This window comes from Halyomorpha halys, unplaced genomic scaffold (assembly GCF_000696795.3).
Source record: "Halyomorpha halys isolate HHAL.00 unplaced genomic scaffold, Hhal_1.1 Scaffold671.1, whole genome shotgun sequence".
NCBI classification, from domain to species: domain Eukaryota; kingdom Metazoa; phylum Arthropoda; class Insecta; order Hemiptera; family Pentatomidae; genus Halyomorpha; species Halyomorpha halys.
In genome coordinates this window covers 206,952-227,044 of record NW_027105588.1, presented here as the reverse complement: position 1 = coordinate 227,044, position 20,093 = coordinate 206,952, and the positions used below count along the sequence as shown (strand labels likewise).

The window sequence follows — 20,093 nt, the reverse complement described above, 5'->3', positions numbered from 1 at the left end:
CTCGAGCAATAATCGTTAATGCAATCGAGGTCCGTCTAGTGGTGTGACATAGTTTCCGCGACATTGGACTCCGGAGGAATAGGAGTTAGACACGCCTAGACACAGAAACGAGGACGAAACATCGGATGACGAAGGTTCAACAGCGGAAAGACCAGCGGAGATAGAAGTGACTGAAGGAATGGTGAACGACAAACGACGCCAGAGAATTTATAAGACGAAGACCACGGGCACAATGAAGATAAAAATAGTAAGTATAAAGATAACGACATCAGCGTCTAAGCCCGGAAAACCCCACCATTTATATGTAGGCATTACGGTGATCTGGGATAAGATCCAACGATTATGGAGATCAGAACAGATCGGGTTGGTTCGTTCATTCATTCGCTGTATGTTAATGGTGGAAACAGTTCAAGATACAGAACGACAGAAAGAGGGGACACTAACATATACCACCAAGGAAAGACAAACCATCGAGGATCGAACTAAACCCTGGCTAGATTATGGCGTCGATGCTTTTGTTATGGCGTACCACTAAGGAAAAGCATATATCAGGGAAATTAAGGCATTAAAAGTAGTATGGCATCTCAACTAATGAAAGAAGAGTCGAAGCTGGTTGTGACGGCAGAGATGGTACATAGGATTCGGAAATGTATGGAGCAGCTCCAGAGGGAGCCGATTCTTGCATTTCCTGACTTTGAGAGTCCGTTTTCTCTTACGACTGAGATGCCAGTGACTATGCACTAGGTGCGGTACTATCTCAGGAATACGAGCAGTGGGGACGTCCAATAGCCTACGCCAGTAGAGGCCTCACGGAGATCCGTTACAGTGCTTTGGAACGAGAGTAGTTGGGGATTGTTTGGTGGTTGACCACTTTAGACCCTACCTTTTTAAAAAAAATAAACTCTTCGAGCTTGGTTGAAATTTTTCGGGTTCGTGACAGGATATCGTCGGATTGCGGTAGAGAATTTGATAATGCGCATCAGAGAGGAAACGAAGGCATTTAATAAATGCTACAAAAATTTGTATAATTTAACTAATAATTAATAACTGTAAATTTAACTAATAATAAGTTTTTCTGGATTTTTTTTTTGGAAAGTCTGGGAAATCAATTTCAATAAACATTTTTGAGGTTAAAAACTTCCAATTTGAATCTATTTTATTCAAAGGAATTTTATTTATAATTACTTGGAGTGTAAAGCAATTTTTTTCAATCCATGTAGATAATGACATAATTTCCTTTGGGGGATTAAAACTTTGAGCAATTCTTACGTATATTAAAGTACATTACGTTAATTTAGAATAAAATACATGTAAATTGGAAGTTTTTAACCTCAAAAAATTTTATAGAAAGAAGTTTTTTGTTTTAGATTATCTTATAGAAGCATTGCGTTTCAGCTTCTCCATTTTTGCCATTAACGCTCAATAATCTTTCATTTTATTTTGTATACATTGAAATGAATGAATAAATGTAACAGCTAGGGAAAAAATTATTACAGTATAGCACTTACTATATAAATCAGGTAATTGATAAGATGAGCTATTTCGTATTATCCTGTTGACAGAACTAACACTAGGTATTGTTTGAGATTCGCAGCTTCCTTGGGAAAGCAAAAGTTCTCTTATTTCCCATGCAAACATTCCTGGGTTTTCTTGCTTGCATCTCAGTATTCTTTTGACAACAGAGGGGGTCGCTACTTGCTGAAATCAACCATTATTATTATTACTCTTAGTATTTGTATTGACTATTGTATAATATATACTAAATAGTCTGAATCACATAAGAATAAAAGTTTCAGAGCTATCATTAATTTTACATCAATATAAAATATATAAATATGAAACTTCAATCCTACTACATACACAAATATAATGTTAATACTTTTGATAAATAAAGGATTTTGAAAGAATTCAATCCTTTCTTCTCAACTACATCATCGGAAGGCAGAGAAGGGTGTACATTGTGCAGAACTGTCAGTGATTACGGAGTTTCAAGGGAAAGATTGATAAAATCTGGGGAAAGTATGGTAGAACTACTTTTGTATTATCTGAATGAAGTAGTGATAGAAATAACTAAGAGGGCTTTTCAATCATTTAATGACGCTGAGTCGATGTATAGAAAGTTTTTGGGAGCGCAGTAATAATAATAATAAAATAACAAATCTCTTGAAACAATCCTGAATCTCCTCCAAGAAACTGCGCGGGACAAAGCAATGGACTCTTCAACCAGAACAAAGTCATTTGAACTGTCTACGAAGATCAACACTTTTGACTAAATTGTCGTTCATTATTTCACTAAGAAAATGGTTAATAAAATTTGGAGAGCCCATTTTTCAATGTTTCAGATAGTCTATCATTTGTATAGTCTTTATCATATATATGATGAGTCTTCATCCACACCGGAATTCCACGAACTAACAAACTCACACAACAGTGAACATTATGATATGGACTACTAACTCCAAGGACCTGGGTTCCAATTCATCTGTGCCAGATAATTATTATCTGTAATCTGTATCCGTTGAGTTAGGCTAATGTGTATTATCTGTAATCTGTCCCGTTGAGTTAGGCTAATCTGTATTATCTGTAATCTGTATCCCCTGTGGATTCGGGAGCCCTCTGGAGCCCACCCAGCTTTATAAAGTGGGTCCCCTTATTGGGGTAAAAATCTGGCGGTTAAACGTAATTCAGACCAAATCACTTCCTTGCACAACCATTGGTCTAGTAACAGTCCTTTCATAGCACTGTACCTCACCTTTTATGGACTGTAGCGGTACAGATTTAATCATAATTTTAATTTTTTTTGTAAACAATAGTGAATACTTAAAAACTTACTTTAGTTATAGAGTGGATAGGGAGGAATTCGTCTGATTACATTTCTGGTGGTAATAGGTGGGGTCAGAGAGAACCTTTCTAATGGGACATTAAAATTAATGAATTTTAAGAAAGGGAGGGCAAGGACTGTTTATTTAGGCTTTTCGCCACAACAACCTATTGAATTTGAATACAAGTTAGTAGAGTAAATACGGTATCAATTGGTAAGAGCCTTTCTAAATGCTATGACAATTTCAAGCTAAAATTATTTTTTTGAACCCTGGAGGACAAGCATACTGAACTTAAGTATATTTTAGACAAATATAACATTAACGTAGCAGGTCTTGGTAACTGAAAAATATTTTGATAAAATAAATGGTTAGAAAATGAAAATATTCTAACGGATATCAAGTAGCCTCAGGTACTAAAAAGTCTGAAATGATTCGTGGAAATGTATGAAGATGATTTTTTTCATTTATAGTCCTTCGGGGAAAAAAATGCTTCTTAAAGATCACGAGGGATACTGGGATGACCGCTGATCCACTGATGAGGGACGTCAATGCTCAGGATTTGGGGTTATAAAAAAAAATTACGCTGTGAACTGATTGAACATTATTTATTGGTAGAATGGTATGTGATTTTATATATAGAGTTGAGAAGCCCCCATATAAAGGTTGAACAGACACCTCCTCATATTGTTCTCTGCCATTATAATTGACAACAATCACAATCTCCTTACTATATTTTCAATTCCATATCTTCCTCGCTATATCATGAGCCAAATTTTTTTACATCTGACGATACATGTAATTTTTGAAACGTTCCTCGCGGTGTGGTGAGAAAATTTAACTAGCAAAATATGCTTGAGAAGATAACTATTTGACGAAACATTGTCATCCACCAATGGTGGCCTAGGAGCACGTATCATGACAAGGGGGGTCACTTCTTTAGCTTGCGTTCGGAGCCTTGGGCAGAAATATATCTCTAATATCTCTTTTCACCTTGGATTGTCCGAAAACGTGTTTAGTACAGTTCTAGCTTCTATCAGCTACTATCGTTTTGGGTTCTTCCCTTTATATTGGTTGCAGCTCATACATACAAGCCCATTACAAAGCTTTCTTGGAGTTTTCATCTTCATTCCATTTACATGGCTGCTAATTTACATGGCACTAAATTTTTTAGTGTAACATTTAGTGCTATTTCTAAAATTTATCTTCTTCATCAAATTTTTTACAACTACTACTTAAACACTGGGGATGAGAACGTGAACGTAATTGTCAAATTTATTTTTCCATTTCGGAAATTTCTTTGTATAATTCATTTAGAGTTATTTCTGAATTGGAATTATTTTCTTTCCAAATAAAATTGTCCTTCGATTAATTAGGTTGAATATCTATTATTTTATATGTATATATAGTTGACCATAAAAATTTAAATATAAGAAGATGGTCAGGGCTGCGATAAAAAAAAAAGAACAAATAGTTTATAACTATTTTAATGTCCGACGTTTCGCTCCACTTTGCAGGGCTTCATCAGGGGTAAAAAGATACAAAAAAAACTGAGAATATTACAACAATAAGATACAATAAATAAGAAAAATAATTAGATAATGATAACAACTGTGGTTTTTATATATCGTGAAAATAATCATTTATCTACACTGATAATAGTAATAGTAAAGATAACAGGAGTAACATGAATAATATAAAGTGAAATAAGGTAATTTAAAAATCGGAAGTGAAAGTTTACAAAATAAGTTTCGCCTATATATGAAGAATTACAGTTGGGGGAGGAATAAGGAATCCGGCCGGTAAAGTTGTATATACTACCCCAACTAAGAACCATCTCAGATGACGTATCTCTCAACATAAATTATCTATAACTTTCCACAACTCAGCCGCTTCCAAACTTTCAGAACATGCCCTTACACTTAATCATGCTTTTGATTTTGACCATACCACTATTTTAGCCACTGTTTACTAGAAGAGACTCATTTATATACATCTTGAACCCCTTCCAATTAACCACAAAATTGATAAAAACTGTATCTCGCATACCTACAGCCATATAATAAACTTAATTAAGACTAAATAATTTTACGCTCATTTTATTATCACCACCAAATTTGTCTATTATACTTTTGTTTTTCACCTGTTTGTTATCTCTCTATCACTCATATCATCTATCGCTGCATTCACTTATATTTATTCATCTATGTTTCATTAACTTTCACATTTACTTTGTTTTGGTTTTGGTTTTTTTGTAATATTCTACTTCACATGTTTCTATTAACTTATTTCACTTATCATTATCATCACCTATATTGTTAACATTCTATCACAATTTTTCACTTATTTCTATACTTTATTACTTATTTTTAATCTTTTTATGTACTTCTTTTTACATCTCACCTTGTACTTTTATATATATTTTTATTTTATTTTGTAAACTTTCACTTCCGATTTTTAAATTACCTTATTTCACTTTATATTATTCATGTTACTCCTGTTATCTTTACTATTACTATTATAAGTGTAGATAAATGATTATTTTCACGATATATAAAAACTACAGTTGTTATCATTGTCTAATTATTTTTCTTATTTATTTCTTTGTAATTTTTTTTTTTAGTACTCTATTTAATTTTACTGATTATTAGTTACTTCTCTTACAATCATTGTTATTATATCCTATATTGTTTGTATTAACTACCCTAACTATATTTTCTTCAGTATATACTCGTTTTATTAGTAACGATATGTATCATTCTAATTTTACATAGTTATTCCTAAATTAGAAAATTATTATAGTTATTATTATTATCAAATTTCTATATCATTCTCTTATTGTTTTTCATTGGTCTTCATATCTTTATGACTACTTCCTGTATACGCGACGTATTTCAAATAGACATTTAGCCGTTAAACGGCTGGCCACCTCCTCCCCACTCCTCCACGCTTCCGCTTTATTGTCGCCTTCTGTTCGCACCTTTCGCTTTAAACAGGTAGGTGGTCCTGACTTTTTCTTTGCTCATTTATTATCATTATTATTATTATTTTTATTTACAATTATTCTTTCAAGACGTTTATTTAATCTCTACTTTCTTTTTTTTCTTCTCCCCAGTATTGTCTATGTACGTCTCCTGTACTTTTTTAACTGTATATTTTACATATTTTTTTAAAAAATTTACTCTTACCATTGTTACTTATTTTTTATTCTTATCATTGTTTATTTTATATTGATACTATTTTATGTCTTCTTTCCTTTTATTTATATGTAATTTCTTATCTCTTTATTTTTACATAATATTTATCCTAGCTCAAATTACCTTATTGTTGTAATATTCTCAGTTTTTTTGTATCTTTTTAGCCCTGGTGAAGCCCTGCAAAGTGGGACGAAACTTTTAATGTCGGACATTAAAATAGTTATAAACTGTTAGTTATTTTTTTGACCGCAGCCCTGACCATCTTCTTATATCTATTATTTTATTCCCGATTGGGGCTAATTTTCATTTCCATCCTCAGAAATAGCTAAAATACTTACTTGTAACAGATTTGGATAATTTATCAAACCATAAATCGCTTAGTATTAAATCCGAAATTTCCAACCTTTTCAAACTTTTCTAAGGAATTTTGTTTGTGAAAGTTTCAAACCACCTAGTCGTAATTTAGTAATTAATTTGATGATTTGAGATATGTACTTTCAGAAAATGAGATATGTCACTTCCATTTCATAAATATTTTCAACAAATCTCTCAGAACTGGTCTTCACTTGCGTTAAGAATCTAATTATTTAATCATGATTAATATCTAATACTTTAGTTGTATCCTAATAATAATAATATTTTAACTATAAATATATTATGAATCAAGTTAGTAAGTTATGAATATGAAGTTAGCACTGTCTTGAAAAGATTACTGTGTTATACATAGCGTATGAGTATTGTGAGCTTTAATTGAATGTGTGTTCTGCTTTGTTAGAATTAAAGAAACAGTTTTGTTTCTGTGTGCTTATTCAAATAACCAAAAAGTGGTTATAAAGAATCAATAGAGGTGGTGACCTTATCAAACCTCGTTATTACAATGAGGATATAAATGGTTAAAATTATAAATATTTAACAGTTTTTCACCATACTACTAATATCGATACCAAGTAAAATATCGATACAAAGTATCAGGCGGAAACGTCATTATTATCCTAAAAAGGAGTCTAGGAGGAAACATATTCTTACAGTCCCTTAGACAACTACCAGAGAGTTTCGAGGAAGGAATAATTCCGAACTTATATGATTCATAGAATAAGCTCCAGGTTTAATTCTAATGATCGTAAGTCAAATTATTTTAATATCATATTACCTTTGTTTTGGCGCCGATGGAGCCAGGACGAATAGATCCTGTTTCGTAAAAGCGAGTCAGAATTTTAGAAACACAGCCGTGGGAAACGAGAAGCTGCCTGGAGATGTCGCAAGGTCTTACCCCCATTAGTGCAAGTTCGACGATTCTGCGCCTGACACAGTCCGGCAGAGGGCGACCGTTCACGAAGACACCTCCAAGCTGATTCACCCCTGCCTGCCCTGAAATGGGTCCAATTTGTGATCAATGAAAATCAAGTATAAGTACATTTGTATGCCATATTTACTTCAGTAGAATACAGCACTATAAGCTAAATAACATTATTTTTATCAGTATTACTGTCGTTAAAAGTCGCAATATGCAAAGCCTCAGAAGGTTTGAATACCGTTGCCCTCAATTCATATTCAGTTTGGACACATGACCCGGAAACATCCTGTATAGACATTTCTATACACGAGGAATACATAGAATTTAAAACAAAATGAATATAAAAAATATCTAATTATTTGTTACAATTTGTTGTTAAAAGCCCTCTTTTGTTCATTTGAAAACATCTATTAACCTTATTCAAAATAATGTATTTCTAAATAATTTACGAATACTGTCAAAGTTTTGTTTGAGTAGCTGTTGTATTTCTGTGATGCCGGATCCCCAGAGTACTCCCCTTATCCGTACCCCCCGGATCCAGAGTACTCCTTACTATTAATTAGTAATAAATATCTTTAACGTCGTTCTACTATTCAAGAAAAAATACTTATACGTGAGGAAATTGATTTCGTGACTTCAATTCTATCAGGGAAATTTGATATTTTAATTGTAGAGTAGGAAGTTAAAGGAGATTAACAATGCCGGCAGTGTCAATGAGATAGAGTGAGCTCCTGTTCCCCAGTTGGAGAGTGTGAGCTACTATTACAATATAATATGTTTTCCTGCTAGACATTCACATAGGGAATCATTGTTCTTTTTTAATTATTATTATTCTGTTGGAAGAAGATAGTTGAGCTTATGAAGTAGATTGTAGGAAGATAGTCCGAGTGTTATTCTCCAACTAATATTTTCTGCCTTAAGCTATAAGAGGGAACGAAAGAATTTTTTTTTTTACGTGTTTCTTTGTAACAATACATTGACTGAGTTGTCAACTCCTATCATATACTATAAAGTCTAAGAACATAACACGATTTAGAGAAATCATTATTTTTAAATGTATATCCCTATTTTGAAACTTTATTCAGGTTAAGATAATGTTAAAGTGAGAAACAATCTTTTGAGTCCTTCATAGTATTGCTTTTAATATGTAAAATACTGTGAAGAACATTCCTCAATAATTAATTTTAAAAAAAAAGAAAATGGATCAATTCCGATTTTATTAAGAATGAACTTTCCTTATTTTTCGCGTACACATTTAGAACGATATTAGATTAGCCTATATCATGATCATAACCCAGATTCCTATGCAATTACATATTTTGTTTGCATATATCTTTACGGATTAGTGTATTATGGTGCAATTAGCCAATGTCATTTTGCATATTTTATGATAAATCTATCTGAATATGAAATTCTAGATTACACTCGCAGGTTCATTTTCAATGAAAATGCAAAATAAAAATTGACGAAATAATCCTACCTTAAATAATTAAATTTTTAGGTAACTTCATAACTAAGTCCATAGTTTCCTTTAAATTGGAAATCTTGAATCCAGTAGTCGGATTGAAATCTCGAATTTGAAATAGATGGATATAATTATAATATAATTAATAATAATAATAATAATAATAATAATATAATTGTAATATAATTAATAATAATAACCCAGTGCGTAAGAGAGTGAATGAAATAATTCTAGAAAGTAATGAATAGTATAATGTGAAGAAATAACCACTCTTTTATCAACTCCTATCTTAGTTTTTTATCAACTAAACACAAACGGAATTTAGAAAACAGAAATATTTTTGAAGGAAACTTTCGAATCATCAAACTAATGTAAAGGTAATGGGACTCCCATTTAAGGCCAAGTAGAATAAACTTTGAAAAAGGTTTGTATGAAAAATTTACGACTCGATATTGTTGAAAGTGAAATTGTTTATTTAAAATGGGTTTGACTCAGTTGCTTTCAGCAACGTTAACCGCAACTCGATAATTTTAACTGCATTATACACCACCATACTGTTTTTGTTTTTATTAAGTAGAGACATCATTTAATAATTATAAAAATATTTTAAATGATAGAAGATTAGATTTCGTATGAACAAATTTATAAATGCATCTGGTAATCAACCCTCCGTAAATTAGCCCACTCACTAATTCAATTATGTTAATGTCAATTAGTTTTTAAAAACAATCATTGCTAACTTTCCTTTATTACTAACTACAAGTTTCTATTATGTACATAATTTAGTTTTAAAACTTCTCACATTATGTTCTTATCCATTAACAAACACATTTATCTCCTTACTTGTAAAGATATTGTTATTTTTATATTAATTTGTTAATCTGTTTCATTTGCAACCTCTCCTCAACATTTTTTCTTGTTTCAGAATTTATTATAAGCATATTAGTTATACGTTTTAGCTGCCCCATAGCATATTTTGAGATTTTTCCTGAAATAAATGTCTCATTTATTTACTATATCCAGTGAAATATATATGGTATATATTTAATATTTTTCCTGAAATAAATGTTTTTTTAAAAAAAAAAACCTTTACTGTCAATAACAAGCTTACTTTTTAGTAAAAATTACATTATAATTAAGTAGAGCACTGAACATTTTGTCGTACCGAACCGCACCAGGTTTTTTCTCCACTAGTTCTCAGTAATATAAAATTATTAATAAATGAGATTATTTGGTACCAAATCTATTACACTTAAGCCGGTGAAAGTGAGATTCAAAATAAGATAAAAGTATCCCTCAACCCTCTTCTAAGGGTTCTAGTATTGTTTCCTTGACAAGTTCACAAGTGGCATCTACACAGAAGCCGGGATAAAATAATTTAGAAGAGTAATCAGCCGTATGTAAAAAGAGACCGAAGCCGAATGAATGAATTAAAAGCGATGAAGGGTTATACTGCTACCACGGATCCTGGCGGTCCAAGTTCAAAGAAAACATTTACTATCTCAATCTATTAAGAGTTAAAATTTATTCTAAATTTTAGTTGTTTACGACGATTACAGTTAAAAAATTATTCATGAAAACGACTAAACATTAATAGGCTAGTTGTTTCAGATGACTAAAAAAACATAACGTTTTGACAATTATTTGTTCGATATGAGTCGTGACTGATGACTCACAATTTAGTCATTTGTCATGATTATTCCTGGTGATTGTTCCTAAAAGTTTATATATCAATTGAATAATTTCCGTCCAACTGAGATCATAAGTAAGATGTGTTACAGGCTCCATCATAGCTATTATTTTAATTTGGGAATTTTCATTTACTTAAAAAAAAATCCAACGTGTATATACATAACTTATAATGTGTAATTCATAAATTGTGAATCAGCATTAAAAACTCTCACTTTAGGGAGGGAATCTGAGACTTAAAATAACATAGAACTTAAAAAAACCATACAAACTAGAAAAGTAGAAGATTTTAGGGACTTTTTTTTTTTAATTATTCTTATTGGTTCCAAGCGCCTCCTTCATACCCTCCCATACTGTCCTATACTATTCCTTAACAACCAACCCATTCACTTCTATCCTACAATAAAAGACCTTGGTGTCACCTTTGATCACACCTCTCCTGGAATAACCACATTTCCCAAATCACACGCAAATCCATAACTGTAATCAAACAATCCCTAAAATTCCGTAATTCCATTCCTCAGCTCCTAGTATCCTCTCTCGTCTTCCTCCTTTTCGACTACGGATCCTTGGTGTATGGAGGGCTATCTGCAGGATTAGAGTTGAGACTGAAGAGACTCATGAATTGCTTTGTAAGATTTATCTTTGGGTTCCCTAGGCGCTCTCAAGTCTCCCGCTGATATTCCGAGTTGAAGTGGCTATATCCAACCTTCCGAAGGCAATACCTCCTTGGTGTTTTTCTATTCCAAGTTCTTAACATCAAAAAACCTACCTATATCCTAAATCTCCTCACTCTTCGTTCATCCATCCACTCATTAAACACCATATCCCGTCCGAATGATTTATATATGCCCTCCTATTGATCCCCCTTCTTTAGCAAATCCTTCGTCATACGTGCAACCTCCTTCTGGAATTCTCTTCCCATCTCGATTCACCAGTCCTCATCCATTCTTTCCTTTAAACAACACCTATTCCTCCATTTATTGAATAACCAAACCTCCACATCTTTTTAATCAGATAAATAGGCATGTATAGATTAACATTATAAACAGCAGTAAAGCCAATATACTAATGTAATTTCATTCTATCTGAAAATTTGTAAACGCTTGCCAGATAAAAGTCTCACTATATGAACCATGTATTTATTCTTAGGGGACATATGACCCAGAATAAAATTATTTTTTCATTTCATCTTTTCAGAATAACAAGAATTAAAGTCTTAGATAATTGACAAGTTACAGATAAAATATTTAGATCCAAAATTCCAAGTTGGCTTCAATTATAGTAATTTTTAAAACCCTTTCACAACCAATTATGAAAAAATTGAGAAAACAACAAAATAATGAAATCTCTTAATGAGGCATTACGGATGGGAAATACGAGGTTTTTTTTTTTGGTTGAAAAATAGGTTTTTTCCCCAGTGGTAATGGCAAGGCACCCTTGTTGCCAATGTTCTCGCAGTTACATTACTCTACAGCCAATTCGAAGCGTCCACTAGGGAGTATTGTCCCACTGGAAGTGCGGTGGGAAGGGTTAAGCAAAAACTTTTTTTTAAGGTTTTAAAGTTTAACAGCCAAAGTCTAAGACTATGGACAGGCTATACCACTAACTATCACCAGCCCCCACTAACTACCCCTTCACTAGCCCGAATGATAAAACTGATGAATTCCCATGTATTAATGATACTGATAAGGAAAGGAATAGTTATTAGTTTTGCAACTTGCAGGCAGACACACATTGAGGCACTCCTTATTCCTAACAGAAAGCAAACCGATGCAATCACTGTTACAATGAGTAGGCGCGAGCTTCGTTCTTAGCCGTGTTTACCTAGAAGTTATGATTCATGAGCGTCTCCGGTTTAATCATCAACGCCAAATCTGCTGAAGTAGCATCCTTATTTTGTCATGCCCTATGCCGAACATTGGAGGTCCCAGAGTGAGTCGCAGAAAGTTTCTTGCTACTTTCGTCCCCTCAATTATGATATATAGAACTCCAATATGGAAAGATGTGATTCTAACGAAATCATATAGGAGCCAAATGGTTTCCGTTTTTTTCGTTCGGTGAGTTTCTTTAAGTACAGTATGTGCATTTCGAACTGTTTCCTCTGAAGCGTCATGCGTGATAGCCAGAATGCCTCCTGTTGAAGTAAGTATTATGAGCTAAGTTCACGCGTATCGGGAGAAGAAGAGTTGCAGCAGTGTTAGGTGGCTGCATATTCCGGTAGGTTGATACCCAATGTTGGTTCGTGGTATACTCGCCGACATGGTGAGTTGGATTTTTTTATAACCCGCCTGTTGATCGGACAAGCTTTAGATTCTATTAGTACCGCTTTGAGTTAGAAAAGACCGCAGAATGCCATGCATGCCTTGCGATCGAATAAACAGCGGAACGCATGTTTTTTACATGCATACGCAGAAGAAAGGAGTGAATTGAAAAGATTGTGTGGAGTAAATATCACGCCTGAAAACTTGGTGAGCCATTTGCTGCGCTCGGACCAACAGTGGGCAGCAGTGAAGAAATCAGCCACAGTTGTCCTTAAAAGGTAGAGAACTGAAGAATGGGCCAGAAGAAGTTAATAGCATGGAAGAAACAAGAAGCGACAAATTCCCATGCGAAGAATACCATGAGGTAAAACTCATTTTTTCCTTCCACGAAATATGGCCTTACGGTGGTCCCGTGGAGAGGAAAGAAAAGGTGAAGGGAGGTGGTTTTACTGGATAAAAATCCTCCACAAGCTGGGTACGGGCCGTTCAATAAACTTTTCTACTGTCCCTTCTAAAAAAAAAAATAAATAAAAAAAAAAATAAAAATATTTGTATGTGTGCATTTGTAATCATATGCATTAAAATCTATACAAGATACTTGTTATTGAAAATTCAAAGCTTACCTGTATGCGGCATTGTTCCATAAGTGAAAAACCTGCAACAAATGAGTTTGTTCAGCTCTTTACTAAAAACATATCTAAATTGCATCCCATGATTTTCTAGGATGTATAATAATTAATATATATTAATTGATATATAATATTTTATATTATATGAATCTTTAGTTTCCTTAAGGGAACCGACCTAATGTTGTAGGAAATGTGATATATGTCTGTAAGATTAAAAGCTAGATACCACAAACCCCCCTGCTATGGTATGTTAGATATAATTGGGTAAATTTAATGATTAAAATAACTTTTCAAGAGGTATCATATTCAGCAATTTACCTTACTCTAGATGGCATTCAAGTTAAGATAACATTAGGTTCATTGCAACTTTTTACAAATTAAGTATATTTATTTTATAAGAGAGTACTTGAACAACTGGCTGGCATTATTATAATTAACATTTATATGAAATTGAGAATAATGTAAATATAATCAACTAAATATACTATTTAAATCTGGTTTGTCATATTTATTACAGAATCAAACTATCATGACTGAAACCTTCCTTATTCTACCTAATCTAAACCGTCACTAGTTTTGTCAAGAGTAAATTTGTCATTTATCTGGTCATCCCTCTTAAGATACTTCAAACGTTTATGTACACTGTTACAAGATATGCCTAATGACGAAATATATATAAGTTAGCTGTATATAGCCTCTAAATAATAACAAGAATCCCTTCCGGGTCGAGGTTATCCTAGATCGCCTAGTAGGGGCGACCATTTTTAGTACTTTAGACCTGAAGAGTGGGTATCATCAGGTGCGGATGGTCGAGGAGGATGTTGCAAAAACGGCCTTTTCGTGGGAGCGGGGACACTTCGAATTCGTTCGCATGCCGTTCGGGCTCAAAGGGGCCCCACTCACTTTCCAACGTCTCATGGATGAAATGCAGCGTGGGCTGGGCGAATCTTATTCCCAGGTCTATATGGAATCGTAATTGAGCGAGAGATTTTGGAGGCAGTATGGGCGGTGGAATACTTTCGACCATACGTAACTACATACCATACGACCGTTTGAACTACTAACCGATAACAAGCCCTTATTACATCTGGCAACCCTTACGGAATCTTCCGCGAGGGTGTCACGCTGGAAGGAATGTCTGGCGGTTGACAACTTCCACACGATTCACAAAAATGGTGTCGAAAATGCAGTCGCAGATTGGTTATCCCAAGATTTGGTGGTAAACGCGATCGAAGATAGGGAAACACCAGCGGAACCAATCGCGCTACGATATCTCCGCGAGTAGGCGAAAAGAGAACCGGAAATTCCTTTGGTACAGAGTGAACCCGAGGAAAATACAACCCTGACGGACAGACCCCAGGAACTGCCAGAGGTAGACGATATAATTAATAATAAGCGTCACCAAATCGTTATAAAATCCAAACAGGATCCCGGAATTGAAACCAGGGCGAGTACATACGAAGGTTTGTCCGCGTTAGAAAATATATTTGCGGAATACACCAACCTAGGGCGGAACTGCTATGTTTATGTCGGAAACAGATCGATTGCGGACAAATTGAAGAGGTTATGGCGACAAGAGAGGGTAGGAATGGAGTATTCATTGATTAGGTGTCTCCGTCAAGTAGATAAGATCACCAAACCGGAGGCACAACAGAGACTCGTTACTGAACACCACTCTGGCAAACGAATCACCGGGGAATCCCTTGGCACCCTCGCGCACTAAAATTACTGTATTTCTGGAAGAATAAGGGCCACACTGTGCGGGATTGTATAGCGCGATGCGAGGTCTGTCAACGAGCAAAGTACGAGCGACAACCTCCGGTAGCGGAACAGGTAGTCACCTTGACCGCGATAGAACCCCTAAGATTGATATCTATTCCAACGAGGGACAATCTTGGTTAACGGCGATCGCCCCGTTTAGTAAACTCGCAATGGCCTATCCGATCGAGGCCAAAACACCCCGGGCAGTTTGGGAAGGAATATTACAATGGTGCGCGTTCTACGGTGTTCCGGACGAAGTCGTTTCAGATTGCGGGAGAGAGTTTGATAACGCCAAAATCAGAGATGAGAGTAAGACATTAGGCATCAATTGGCGTTTGAACTCTCCACATCACATCAAGGGTAGGGGCGCCGTGGAACGTCTACACAATACACTCGGGGAACACTTGCGGCTTCTCAAGTTAGGACACAACCTCGACCCATTCGAGGCTATGCCGCGCGCAATCATAGCCAATAATAATTACGATTCACGCAGCAACGGGACAATCGCCAAGGCAACTATGAACTGCTCGCACTAAAACAGCCGCTCGGTACGAGAGCCTGTACAAAGTTATAACCATTCGGGAGAATGATTTATTCACCATCAGGGACGTAAACTACCGATTTCGGTCACGTACAGTACATCTTGAGAAGCTTCGAGTACCTCACATAATGCCTCAAATCGAGCTGGACGGAAGCGCTCAGCGTGGACCATCTCACAGCTAGGAAGCTTTTTCTTTTCCTCTTCTGTTCCCTCTAAATTTAATTGTTAGGTTAAGTTCAATTGTTAGGTTGAGTCATAGGTTAAGTTTAATTGTTAGGTTAAGTTATAGGCTAAGTTTCAGTGTATCTAATTATTTTTTGTACAACGAGTGAATCTTTTATTTCTTATGTATGGGAGTGTACCGGTTTCATTTTACTTATACTTTTCATTTATTTATTTTTTATAGTTCCTCCATATGAAGGAACAGGAGGGAGGGAGTTAGCTGTATATATCCTCTAAATATTAACAGGAACTCTGTACTAATAGAATTAGTTATCTTTAAGTTTAACAACAAACACTGTCCCTATATATACCACACGATTCTGATAATAAAGTTAGTTATTCAGGTACTCTTGTGTCTTTACCAAGCCCAAGCCCCCTTTTATTTTAAGTAATCCTTCCAGTCCAATCGTAAGTTATATATATATATTAACCCATAGATCTACAGTAAATAACAAAAAGTAGACCCAATAAAACATGAATTTGATAAGTGGAACCTTAAAATGGCTGTTCCCAAAGGGTTTAATCCATTCATATGGCGTTCCATGTTTCGTTTTGAAACTAATACCCAATAAGAAAAGTAGGGAATTGGAAACAATGATTCCCATATCCATTTACTAAATCTCCTTTGATGAAGAAAAAGCCAGCGCGAACCTTGCAACAAAGGATATCTAGAGAGCATAGGTTTTGTGTGCGAACTAATTTAGAGATAATAATAGACAATTAAATTTCTCTAAATCAGGCCGTAGCTTTGTGGTAACCTAATGTGCCTTCACACTGGGTCCACGGCACAAAATTAACCATAAAAATCCCTCTTTTTTTAGGCTCGTGCAATTTATCGAGAAATACAAATTTCACGTTAATAAAAGAAGTAAATTCAGCCTTTCTTTGATAATAATAGTTTTTTATGTTAAAAGAATAAACAATTTTACAGAAATTCTAAAACATTGTTCAGACCCCCCTTGCATTGGAGTGCGCAAAAGGCCCTTGCTACAGATAAATTATTTTCCATAGTCATTAAAGTGAGGTTACTTTGACAATCTTGCCCATCGTGTATTATTTGCTTTAACTCCCTTATTACAAGAACGATCCTAGTTGCAGTTAATAAAACCATGACAATTCATTAAACTATTTCTACATCTAGGAAACACATTTCTGATAAAAAATCTATCATAAGTTTATAAATTTTAGTTCATGATCTGCTTTTTTTTTTGCTGTCAGTAGCAGAAGCCACATAAGAGATGCGAACGCAAAGGTGGAAAGAGAAGAAGTATATTATCCAACAATCGGTAAAGCAAGTTTGTAAGACTATATTAACGATAATGGAAATGGTCTAATAAACTTTGTCATCTCGAAAAACCTAATAATCAAAAGTACTACTTTTAGCATTAGAATATTCACAAACCCGTAATCAAATCGATCATGTCATGGTACAACATAAATGGCAAAATAGAATAATTAACATTAGATCTTATCGCGGGGCTGAATGTGGGTCAAATTAAAAACTAGTAATAGGGAAAATTCGACAAAAACTTTAAATAAAGCAAAGAAATGAAAACTATTTTCATCCTCAAAATTTCAATCTGTAGAAATTAAAAATCTCTTCTATTCGAAAAATACAAAAATAGATTCGGAGCCTTCGATCCTTTAGATGAGGATCACGAAGATATTGAGAAGTTATCGGTAGGAATCAGGAATAATATTAAGGCAAAAAGAAGAATAAGAAATTAAAGAATGAGACGTCTTAATTTCTCAGAAATAAAAAAAAAAAAAATGTATAGACATAGAAAATTAACAAATCGCGTAAATTTTGGGGCTCAGCAGTATCAGAAATAAGATAACATTCTAGCTAATCCTGTAGGTATATTGGACATGTTTAATAAACACTTAAGAAGTAATTTGAATACGGGAAATAATTGCCAATCTCCTCCTACTGAATACCAGAGTACCGAACCGTTGATTGAAGGACCGAGTAAGGTGGAAGTCGAAATATCCATTGAAAATTAATCTATTCAATAAAATCTTATAAAGCAGTGGGAACTGAAAATATTCTTACTGAACTAATTAAGGCATTTTGTGAAACTCGAGTTCCTAAAAGATATCTTTTGGTTGAAAAGTTCTCAGAAATTGAGAAAATGCCGGAGTCTCTGGTTGTCGGATTATAACAACTATAGAGGAATCTCACCCCTTCTTGTATGTTATAAAATATTTTCGTTAGTCTTTACTAGTCGAAGTTATTAGAGATTACCAATGTGGTGTTAAGCGAAATCGTTCAACTATTGATTAATTTTTTTTCAATACGTCAAATAATACAGAAAAAGTTGGAATACAATGGGGTAGTTCATCAGGTTTATAAAATTTTAAAAAGGCTTACGATTCTATTTATCGCTAGAACCTGTATAATATTTTGTTCGAAATCTAGAGCACCGAAACGTTTAATAAGGTACGAGTTGGTAATCATTACTCTGAGAAGTTTTATTTCGGTCAGATCTAAAATAAGGCGATTTTCAATCACTTATTTTATTTAATCTAGCACTAGAATACGTTATTGAAAAATTGATGCATACCGAAAAGGGTTTATCATTTGAAAATAAAGTCTTAAAAATCGCAGTGGATGCTCCTTGGTTTGTGAGAAATAGCCAATTGAATCGGGAATTACAAATCGAATCAATAAATGACCTTTTCAAGAAAGTCGTAGAAGGTATTTAGATTTATCAGTTGATAGAAAGAGAGAGCTGAAAAATACAAAAGTTAACCGAATTTATAAACTAATGTTTCCGTGGTTACATATTTCCATGGTTGATATGACAAATCAGTTTTTACTTTTAATAGCCAGTATGGAAAATATAAACTAAAGCGATGACATGACTTTCGGTAGCCCTACTTAAGAATTAATCGATTACTACTCAAAGTAAGGTGTTGTTTTACTCGCACCGCACCAGATTTTTGATTACTTAAGACAAAATTATAATTGTTATGAAGACCATACCTCGATAATGCAGCAGTTAAGGCTTAAATGTAAACAGTATATATTATGTAATATTAAAGTGGACACTTTATGCATTTGACTTGATAAATGACATATTAACAATAATGGGAAAGATGAATCACATTTATGTCAATAATGGTTCGAAACGTTTTTTTAATAAAGTAAATTTCATCATTTATATTTATAGGGTTGAAAATGGAAAAATTATTCAAAGCAAACTGCCCACGCAAAATACAGAAATAAAAAAGGTATTCCAAGAAAGAATATAACTTGATTTTGTTATATGTTTTCTATTGTAGTTTCGAATGTGTTTCAAGTGGTTTGGTAATATATATGGTTTATAATGCGATAATGTATAACAAGATTTTTAAATTTACTTTTAAAATGGCACTACATAATGCCAATTTTAACATTAGTGAAATTAAACAATTGAGTTTTTTAAATGTAAATAGCAGCTTGAGCATAAGCATTCTGAAGATCAATAATAAAAAATTGATAGGAACTGTTCTTCATGTAGAATAGTTAGTATAGTTGTTAATTCATGATGAAATACAACTGGTAATATCAAATTAGTCCAGTTATTATTATTGCATCGCTCAATTGCAAATAAAATTGAAAAGATAAGCAATAGAAAAAGAAAAAAAATCTACATATGAGCAATAAAAGATATATTAACGATAATAACAAAGGATTTTTTTTTCCGAAGTTCTCGAAACTCGTTTTTACCTCGGAAATTTCTGAATTTAAAAAAATTACAACATGTTACGTAATATGACTCAGTACGTAAAGTTGTAAATAGAAAAAATTATATTTTCCGTAAAGGAACAGAGTAAATACTTGAACCTATAATACACACCTTCTTCCTTCTTTTCCCGTTGTGGACTGAGCAATGGGAAAGGGAAGGGAACGGTGGAAGGGAAGTAAGAAAGGGGAGGGGATTAAGCAAGTTTAGTGGGCGTGGCCGATCCGACCAATCACAACGTTCCAAACTAGCTCAATATCTGTGTAAACGTTTGTATCCTAATTTTCTGAATTTCGAATAGTTTCATCACGGTAAGAAAATGGATAAATGCCTATTTCAATGCTGAAGCTCACTGTAAGTTACTACAAAATATAAGGTTAAGTAGTCGTTGTATTAATCCTCCCAATGTTTGTTTTCTCTGTTGTTCAAATACACAACGAACTCAACGAAATACTCTATCGATCGCGAGAAATCTAATATTTTT

The 20,093-nt window shown here is 33.9% G+C and overlaps 1 protein-coding gene across 1 annotated transcript in view; it reads right to left on the bottom strand.

The window, feature by feature from the left end:
• Poxn (Pox neuro) overlaps positions 1-19,739 on the bottom strand; it is a 66,154-nt gene extending 46,415 nt beyond the window's left edge. Inside the window, exons 1-4 of the mRNA XM_067052326.1 lie at positions 19,724-19,739; positions 13,352-13,383; positions 7,167-7,384; positions 1,509-1,698 (exon numbers count right to left, since the gene is read on the bottom strand). Coding sequence (XP_066908427.1) covers positions 1,509-1,698; positions 7,167-7,384; positions 13,352-13,364 — 421 coding nt within the window. The 5' untranslated portion in view covers positions 13,365-13,383; positions 19,724-19,739. The remainder of the gene's footprint in view (positions 1-1,508; positions 1,699-7,166; positions 7,385-13,351; positions 13,384-19,723) is intronic.
• Between the last annotated feature and the right edge of the window lie 354 nt (positions 19,740-20,093).